Source organism: Ceratotherium simum, chromosome 6, assembly GCF_057802395.1.
Source record: "Ceratotherium simum simum isolate JZ-2026a chromosome 6, ASM5780239v1, whole genome shotgun sequence".
Lineage (NCBI taxonomy): Eukaryota > Metazoa > Chordata > Mammalia > Perissodactyla > Rhinocerotidae > Ceratotherium > Ceratotherium simum.
Genome location: NC_141905.1, coordinates 53,098,520 through 53,108,576, shown reverse-complemented (window position 1 = coordinate 53,108,576; position 10,057 = coordinate 53,098,520). Strand labels below are relative to the sequence as shown.

General features: G+C 41.8%; 1 protein-coding gene across 1 annotated transcript; it reads left to right on the top strand.

The window, feature by feature from the left end:
- On the top strand, positions 1–1,308 carry FGFBP3 (fibroblast growth factor binding protein 3). The gene is made up of 2 exons (XM_004427824.3): positions 1–76; positions 436–1,308. The coding sequence occupies exon 2, from the start codon at positions 525–527 to the stop codon at positions 1,290–1,292; it is 768 nt and encodes a 255-aa protein (XP_004427881.1). The 5' UTR covers positions 1–76; positions 436–524; the 3' UTR covers positions 1,293–1,308.
- The last annotated feature ends 8,749 nt before the right edge of the window (positions 1,309–10,057 follow it).

Below are 10,057 nucleotides of genomic sequence, written 5' to 3'. Positions count from 1 at the left end.
CGGCTACAACAGACTAATCCTTCATGCCGTCATTCCCTTTACCGTAACCAGGCTCCGCTACGGCTCCCAGAACTCGGTAAGTTCAAAATGCATGTTTCCGAAGAATAATCTGAAATGATTTTGTAGATAGTTTATTGGAGGATGGAGAAGGGAGAGGGTGGAGGAAGGAGCGGAGGTGGTAATTATTAGGCATTTCTTTGCTCTCGTATTTGCGCGCAGAAGAAAACCTCAAAGCACAAATAGTTTCAAAACGACTATTTAGACAGTAAGCGGGTTTCTCCCAGGGAAACTTTTCAGAGGGGCCCCTCGCAGGCAGTTGCTGCCCACTAGAAACCAGCGCCCACCAAGTCTGGGGAGGCAGATTCGCAGGTGCATGTCCTCGGACGAAGAGCTGCACCTGGCTCAGTCAGACGCCGTCTCTGCCTCTGTCTGCAGGTCCAAGGGATGTCCCTTTCCTGGTCCTGCCACCACTGAAGCGCCCAAGGGTCCCAGAAGAGCCGACCTGAGCGCAGACATCGCGGGCCATGAGTCCTCTGAGGTTGCGAGCGCCCCTCTCGCTGCTGCTGCTGCTGGGCGGCTATGTCCTCTCGGCCACCCGAAGGGACAAGGGGCCCGCTGGCAGCGCAGCAGAGCCGGCCCCGGGTCCCGCAGTTGGCTCCTCGGGCCGCTTTGTTAGCCCCGAGGGGCACGCGTGCAGCTGGCAGCTCCTGCTGCCCGCCCCAAGGCCCGCGGCGGGAAGCGAGCTGCTGCTGCGCTGCCAGGGCCCGGACGGGGCGCGCCACCAGTGCGCCTACCGCGGGGAGCCGGAGCGCTGCGCCGCCTACGCCGCCCGCCGCCCGCACTACTGGAGGCAGGTGCTGGGCCGGCTGCGCAAGAAGTCGCGGCCCTGCCACGACGCCGCGCCGCTCAGGGCCCGCCTGTGCGCCGGCAAGAAGGGCCACGGCGCCGAGCTGCGACTAGTGCCCTACCCGTCCCCACCCGCTGGCCCCACTGCGGCGGGCTTCCCCCGGGATCTCAAGCCCCGGGCCGGGAGCCGGGGATGGCCCCGGGAGTCCGCGCCGGGCCCCGCCGCAGGGGTCCCGCCTCCCCCGAGCGCTCCGCCCAAAGAGAAGCCCTCTGAGAAGACCAAAGGCGGCAAGAGGACGGCAGCCTCGGACCCCGACGAGGAGCGACCCCTGGGGACAGGGCCCGACCCTGACGGACTGGACCAAAACGCGAAGCTCACGGAGACCTACTGTGCTGAGGAGTGGCGCTCCCTCTGCAACTTCTTTGTCAATTTCTGGAATGGCTGAGGCTGCAGGCCTGGGGAGGGACATCGGGGGAAGGGGTGGGGGGGCAGGGGAAGAAGGTGCTCAGAGGGGGAGGGGAAGCTAAGGGCATTATTTAGGCCAAGAGATATGGGATAGAGAGTGGAGGAAAGTCCAGGTTCTAGAATGGGGCTGGGCTGGGGGTGGCTTGGGGTGAGAGTGTAAGGGGTATGGAGAATATCTGAGACAGCAAAGAAGTTAAAAAATGTTGAAGAGTCTCGACTCTGATTAACAACAGAAGAAATAGTGGAAACGGAAGTAGGCATACCTTAAATATGCAGAAACTGTAGACTGGGGAGAGAGATGGACACAGAGAGAGGCTGAAAAAAATAAGGGGGAAACAATGATTGACATGATGTGAATCTCGTATGGAAAGCAGGATACAACGTATACTGTTTAACACATTTATATTAAAATGTAATCATGAGCAATTGATAACCTGAGCCAGGTTGAATTGTTCAGTGTCTTCTTATCTAATCAGTTGACAAGATTACCAACTTTTTTCCCTTCGGAATTAGCATGAACCTGGATGCTGCTTGGTGTCATAGGTGACCTCTATAGGTATAGAAGCCATTTAGAGTCAAAACTGACTCCTATGAAAGATTTTCAGGATGGTTGCCTTGGAATTCTTTTAGAAGTGCTACTTTTAAACGGAGTGACGCCTAATGTTCTGAAACTTTCTCATTAACCTTCTAAATTCAGAAGTGAATTGTAAAAGTTGAATGCTCCAGTAGGTTTGAAAAAAACAATTCTCTTTAATTTTGATCATATTTTTAAAAACAGCTAAAGTGTAAGTTTATGTCAGAGTCATTTGGACCATTATGGAAGTTGTATCTCTGTTTCATGTAATTAATTGTTAACATATTTCATATTAAATAAGATGTAATGATAGACTTTGCACATATTAGGAGCTCAATAAAAACTATATGGCTAGATTTACAGAATTGGCAGGGCAATGGAAATTCTGACTGTTTGATCTAGTTCTGAGTATACCTTGTTGGGAGAAGACAGGAAGTAAGAAGTCTGCATAAGATAAAAGTCACAAACTGGCAACCTCTGGGCCCTATCACTGTTCTGTTTGGCCTGCAGGTGGTTCTCCTTCACTTTTCCTCTCTTCCTCCCTCCCTCCTTTCCTTCCTTCCAATTTGGATTTGTTGCCAGCATCTAAAAATTAGATAATTTTCAAAAAAAAATCAACATCAACCCCCCAAAGTAGATAATTTTATATAAAAATCCAGATTTCTGAGTTCTCTTGAAAAATCAGAGCTAGCAACATTGGACCCACCTTCCTACATGACAACAATTGGCTGACACTGAATATTGGCTGCCTCCTTTAGATTAGGCATGTTTTCTAGAGTTCTTCACTGCTCCTACACATCTTATCAATTGACTTTACTCGTTTATGTTACAGGCCTGAGCCCACTAGACATTTAAGCACCCCCCAAGTATAAGGTTTTTACCTTTTTGCTGACCTTCTGTTCTTTACACTCCCTCCCCTTTTAAAATAGTGGTAAATGCAACAATCTTATAGATACCAAACATCTCCTGAACTTTTTCCTCTTTGACCAGCCTCTAGGAAATAGAAACTATCTTTTACCTATTCTGCACATTCTTGAATTCACACAATTGGCAAAACATTTGGATTGCACATAGTTTCAGGCCAGGTTTATGAAGTCACATTCTGAGTAACATTGACCATTAGATAAAATTCATCTTGGCCAAGGAAAGGAAGCTCAGAGTAGCTGGAGACCAATCCCTAAAGATAGGGACCAATGTACACTTTCTCAAAAAAGGTTGGCAAAATTTGGGCGTCATCAGAAAAGGGCATTGGAAATGAAACAGCACTGTCTAGAATTGTAGCAGGAATCATAGCTCTGCCTCTCCATACAAGACAACTGCCAATTCCTTCCTGTGTGCCCTTTGGCAGTCTGATGAACTTACCTCTACGAAAGAGGGAAAGGCCAAACTCTGCAGGCCTAAGTACACAGAATAGGTTGCTACTGTTTCTGCTCCTTTACTCTTTAAAAAGAGCTACATCAGGACTCTGTCTCAGGAACAGAATACAGACTGATAGGGGCCAATTGCTTGCAGTGGAAGGGAAACGGACAGATCCTATCCTCAGCTTCCAGACTGACTTTGGCTAAGTTCCAGTGTCTCCGACCTGCACGTTGAGGGAGTTGGGCTGGGTTAAATCTGAGGTCCCTAAGACACACTACTGGCTCTCTAGAATCCTATAGATAGTTTTGCATAGAGATGATAACACATGAAAATCAACAAGTACTATGTGTAGTGTACTACACATTATAAACAAAGAAAGATCATGGAGTGAGAAAAGATCCAGAGAAAGACAATCAAAATGGCCAGAGAAATAGAGAAGCTTTCTGTATCTGGAACTTCTAGAAAGATTTGGAAGGTTAAACCTGCTGTTGGGAGAAGGCAGGATCAAAATCTCTAAAATAATGAGGAGAATGGACATGAGGGAAAATGGGTAGTTTTCCCTGCAGGTGCCATTGGCAATGAAGCCAAAGTTGCAAGGGCACACCCAGCTTTACTGTCAGAGCTGGGATCGGCAGGGGCATCAGAAGTAGCAAGGCATCTGCAGCTCAGTGAGAGAATTTATTAAAAGCATTGGACCATCTTGTTCTCGTTGTATTTCCCTACTTATTTAGCATAGAGCTGACAGAGTAGAATTACACCCATGCACTCCATACCCAGTTTGCTTTTCTGAACTCAACTAAGCAAAATCTTTTTAACATTTCAAGTCCTCCAGTCTCTGTCTTTTTTGGTTTGCCCTACACACCACCAATATATTAATCTTCCTAAAACAACACTTTCATCCAATGACCCAGCTTATGATTTTAAATAAAGACAGGATCAGTAACAGTGCTGTGGGAAGCTATATTGGAGCCTGAGGCAAAAGGAAAATCAGTAATAATGATCCAGTCTTTATTTTGAAACCTAGTGTTTTGTTCGTCATGGATTGTTCTGCATTAATTTTGATTTTTTAAAATATTGCATTAAAATATTATTTATCTTGATTACTGAGTTTGTTGGGGCTCCCGTATATTTTGCACCGTCACTCAGCTCACTTGCCTCCTTCTAGTCCTGGCCCCAGCAGGCAGCTCCTGTGATGGGGGCAAGCACTGGTATTGGAGCCAGACAGGGCTGGTTTGAATACCAGTTCTACCTGCAACTTGCTCTGGGTTATTTTGAGAAGGTTGCTTAATCTCTCCATGTTGTGTTCTCTTCTCTTGCTAAATAAGGATAACGGCCAACTTGCAGGGTTATCATGAAGAATAAATTATGTGACATATTGGATATTGCCCAGCACCACACAACACTTGGCTATAACAGGTACCCAATAAATATTACCTCTCCTTCCCGTACAGAATGGTAAATTTTAAAATCAATTAATTTAATGAAACAGTAAATAGATAATTTTTGATGCTGTGCCAAATGTCCTGTACTCTGATGCTGAGGAAGCGGGGTGGGGATTCTCTGACATAGTACCAGCCTTCAACAAGCTGGAATTTAGGATAACACCATGAAACCATTAGAAAAAGCAATGAGAATAACAACAATAGAAATTAGGTTTCTACATTAGGAAATGTAGACATTAGGAAGATGAAAAATGAGTGTAGATCTGGATATCTGGGAGATGTTAGCTTGAAGTAAACTTTGGTGTAACTCAAGAAACAGGTGTGGGGGAGAAAACGAATGATGAATGATGTAAACCTAAATCTAAAATGTCAAACCAAGCTCTGCCTCTAAATCTAATTCTGGACAAGTCATAAAAAATTTTGTGTCTCAAAATGGCATACAGAAAAAATACACTATGCTGCTGAAGGCTCCAGGAAACAAGCTCCAGATAACATTGGTGGGAGTGCATATTGGTATTCCCTCAGTGGAGGACAAGTTGGTAATTTATTTCATCAAAATTGGAAATACCCATACCCTTTAACCTGGGAGTTCTATATCTTTATCTTAAAGATATATTAGTATAAGTATGCATAGAAACACATAAAAAGTTATTAATAGCAACATTGTTTATATTGGCAAAAGATTAGAAACAAACAACTATCAATAGGAAATTGGTTAAATAAATTGCAATTCATTTATATTAGATTGAAGCATATGAAACTGCTGGTATTTGACAATTTTTGACCTACAAAAAAATAGCAATTTTTTGTGGTTCAAGCTAATACAATATTATGTAGCCACTTAAAAATGAAACATCTCAAGGGGCCAGCCTGGTGGCTTAGGGGTTAACTTCGCGCGCTCTGCTTCGGCAGCCCCAGGGTTCTCGGGCTCAGATCCTGTGTGCGGACCTACATACCGCTCATCAAGCCATGCTGTGGCGGCATCCCCTATGCAAAATAGAGGAAGATGGGCACAGATGTTAGCTCAGAGCTAATCTTCCTTAGCAAAAGGAGGAGGATTGGCAATGGATGTTAGCTCACAGCCAGTCTTCCTCACACACACATGCAAAAATGAAACCTCGAAAAATGAAACATCTCTACATGTACTGATATGCAACACTGTCAAATGTATATGGTTAAGTAAAACAAATATATATATGTATATATATAATATATACATATATATATTCAGAGAGAGAGAGAGAGGGAGGGAGAGAGAGAGGTTAATTATTAGTGAAAATTTTTGGAAGAATTCAAGGATCCCATGTGACAACTACTTACCCCCAAGCTTGAAATTGAGTCCTCATGGTCATTCTCTTCTTAACAAGGTGAGATAGTTTTATTCTGAACATTCTGGTCTTCCATTTGGAACATATCATTGCATATTACATTAAAACAATAAATTCTTGGTACTTGCAACCTAAATACCTATGATCTCAAACAACAAAACAAAACAAAATCTGTCCAAAAGAAATCAAAGTTAAATCCAAATTCTTCAAATAAGAGTAAATATTTATCTTACTTTATTATTTTTTTAACTCTACAAGTTATATACTGTGGCAGACAGTATATAATAATATTAAATATAATTACTTATTATACTATCCTCACCTCCTGGTATTCACACCCCTGTGTAATCCCCTCCACTTGAGTGAAGGCAGCACCTGTGACTTGCTTCTAATCAAGAGAATACAACAAAGACATTGGAATGTCACTTCCGTAATTATGTCACATGATAGTGTAACTTCTGTCTTGCTAGTAGACTCTCTCTATTGCCTCTCTTCTTTGCTGAATTTGATAAAGTAAGCCACCATATGGAGAAGCCCACGCGGCAGGGAACTGAAGGCAGACTCTAGCTGACAGCCAGCAAGGAGCTGAGGCCCTCAGTCTGACATCTGCAAGGAACTGAATCCTGCTAACAACGACATGAATCTGGAAGCATGTCCTTCCCCAGCTGAGCCTTAGATGAGACTGCAGCCCTGGTTGATACTTTGATTGCAGAGGATCCAGCGAAGCTGTGCCTGACCCACAGACTGTGAGATAATAAATGTGTGCTGTTTAAGCTGCTAAGTTTGTGACAATTTGTTATGCAGCAATAGATAACTAATATAAACATATAAAAATAACTTTGAAATTATTTTATTGTGCACACATGCAAGTATATCTGCAAGATAAATTCTTACATGTGGAATTTGTGGGTTAAAGGATATATGTACTTAGAACTTTGAAAGATATTGATAAGTTGCCCTCCATAACATTGTACCAATAAAACTCCGATACAGATATTTTCATTAAAATGTTCTAAAATATAAATGTATGAAGACTAAAATGTGAAAATCTCTATTCACTTTCTCACTCTCTTTCCTCCTCCCAGTCCTATTCATAGAAGTAACCACCAACTACTACAATTTTGTGGGAACCAGCAGAGTTTTTTTCCCTCTGGATGTAATAGATATTCAGACTACTTCTCAGTGGTCTATAGCTGAGATTCCTAATCCAGGGTATATGTAAAGTTTCAGACATTGTTCCACACAATTGCATACAAATATTTACAAATATGTTGATTTTTTCTTTCTTACATGAATGGAATCATGCTACGCATATTATCCTACAACTTGCTTTTCATATAATAATGTATTTTGGAGATCTTTCTAAATTAGCACGTGAATATAAATATACCTCATGTTTTTTCATTGGTACATAGTACATAGAACATAGTACGTAAAATAAGTATAGTTTTATCTAACCACTTCCCTCCTGATGGACAAAAACTAAAGCTCTTTAGCTGCGTGGGAAGTGATCACAAAATTGAAGTCACCTGAGTACTTCCACAAAGTTTTATTCTCTGTTTATACTTCTTTAAATAATAATTCTATTAGTTTGCTAGGGCTGCCATAAAAAGTACCACAAATTGGATGGCTTAAACAACAGAAATTTATTGCCTCATAATTCTAGAGTCTGGAAGTCTGACATTAAGGTATTGGCAGAGTTAGTTCCTTCTGAAGGCTGTGCGAGAATCTGTTTCATCTCTCTTAGCTTCTGGTGGTTTGCTGGTAGCATCTGACGTTCTTTGGCTTTTAGATCTCTGCTTTCTTCTTCATGTGGCATTCTCTGTGTGTGTGTGTGTCTTCAAATTTCCCGTTTTCATAAGGATATCAGTCTTTATGAAAGGCCTACGCTACTCCAACATGACCTCATCTTAACTTAACTAATTACATCTGCTATGACTCCATTTCCATATAAGATCACATTCTGAGAGCTTGGGGTTAGGATTTTAATTGAATTTTGGGGGGGGCACAATTCAACCCATAACAGTAACAAATCTCTCTGCACTCCGCCCCCCATCAGTCCTTTGTTATTATACACAAACATATTCCCCTTTCCTATGGATATTGTTTTCATTTATTTTTATCTTTCAATTTTATTTAACTGGAAAGGGATATCTGCTCTAAGAGACTGGTCCAGTTTGGCTATAAATTTGTTTAGCAGTCATGGGAAATGGCTAGTCACAATGTGCTTGCCCTGCTGTCAGTCTGCCCTGCATTTTCAATGCAGGAAGCAAAGCTGTGCAGGAATATTATTAGGCTCATCAAATGCCAACTTTCTACCTTATTTCATTGCCTGGGAATACTGTCACCTGAATATGTGCCTTAATTTTCTGCTTTCTGCTGACTGAAAGAAAATTCTAGGGGTAAACTTCAACAAGATAAGGTTCAAGGCCAAAACAAGATCCCCTGAAGAGGTCAATCTAGAAGCAGCAGGCAGGCCCACTTGAGAGGAAATAAACAATGGAGGCTCTAGGGGAGAATCTGTTTTCTTGTCTTTTCAGTTTCTAGAGGCTACCCACATTCCTTGGCTCATGGCCTCCTTCCATCTTCAAAGTCAGCGTGTCCTAACTCCGACCTCTGCTTCCATCATCACATCTCCTTCTCTGACTCTCACTCTCCTGCCTCCCTCTTTTACTTAAAAAGACCCTTGTGAGTACGTTCCACCCACCCAAATAATCCAGGATAACCTCATCTCACGGTCAGTTGATTAGCAACCTTAATTCCCCATAGCCATCTAACATAATTTACTCAAAAATTCTGGGGATTAAGACATGGACATCTTTGGTAGGGGGCATTATTCTGCCTACCTCAACTGGCTATGTTAATATCTAACAAAGTAAACTCTAAAACAAAGAAAAAAGATAAAGACAGACATCACATAACATGAAAACGTTGAGTTACAAAAAATTAACAATCCTAAATGTGAATGTACCTAACAACAGAGGTACAAAATACATGAAGCAAAACCTGATAGAACTAAAGGAGAAATAGATAAATCCACAATTGTATCTTCAGACTTCAACATTTCTCTCTCAGTAATTAAAAGAACAAGAAGACAGAAAATCATTAAGGATATAGAAGACCTGAAAAACATCATCAACAAACTTTACTTAATTGACTTTTACGGAACACTTCATCCATTAACAGCAAAATACACATTCTTTTCAAAGATACATGGAACATTCACTAAGACAGATCATATTCTGGGCCATAAAACAAATTGTAACACATTTAAAAAAATTTAAATAACACAAAGTATGTTTTCTAATCATAAAGGAATTAAGCTAGAAATTAATAACAATAAGAGATTTGGAAATTTTCCAAATATTTGGAAATTAAACAACACACTTCTAGATAACCCATGGGTCAAAGATGAAGTCCCAAGGGAAACTAGAAAATATTTTGAACTGATTGAAAATGAACATAGACCATATCAAAATTTGTGCATTGCAGCTAAAGCAGTACTTAGAGATAAATTTATAGCATTAAATGCATATATTAGAGAAGATAAGTGGCTTGTTAGTGGCAGAGGTAGAATAGAACCCAGGTCTCCCCAGGCTTCCTATGATACAACATTGCCTATAGTTTCAGGATTAAAAACATACCTCTGACTTTTTAATTACTCCTTGTGGTAAACTGCCAGTTATTGGCCCAAATCTAGTCTCCTTTTCTTCCTGGGTGTGTGCTGCCCAGCCAGAGACATTTTCTAGCCTTCCTTGCAGATTGGTGTGATCAAATGACTAAATTTTGGCCAGTGATTGCATACACCTTCCAATTTCAATATGCTTTTTAAAAATGGCTTGTCTTGGACTTCTTCTCCTTTCCCCTTCTGGGAGGTGGAACATAGACGTTCTAGGAAGTCACCTTTAACCATGCAGAGGAATACAATATCCTAGAGGATAGCAGAGCAACAAGATGGAAGGAACCTAGGGCTGGCCCTGTGGTGTAGTGGTTAAGTTCTCATGTTTTGCTTTGGTGGCCCTGGGTTTGCCAGTTCAGATCC

Bases quoted from the DNA above. Each gene is read 5' to 3' on its own strand.
- FGFBP3 (XM_004427824.3), top strand. From the start codon at position 525: ATGAGTCCTCTGAGGTTGCGAGCGCCCCTCTCGCTGCTGCTGCTGCTG.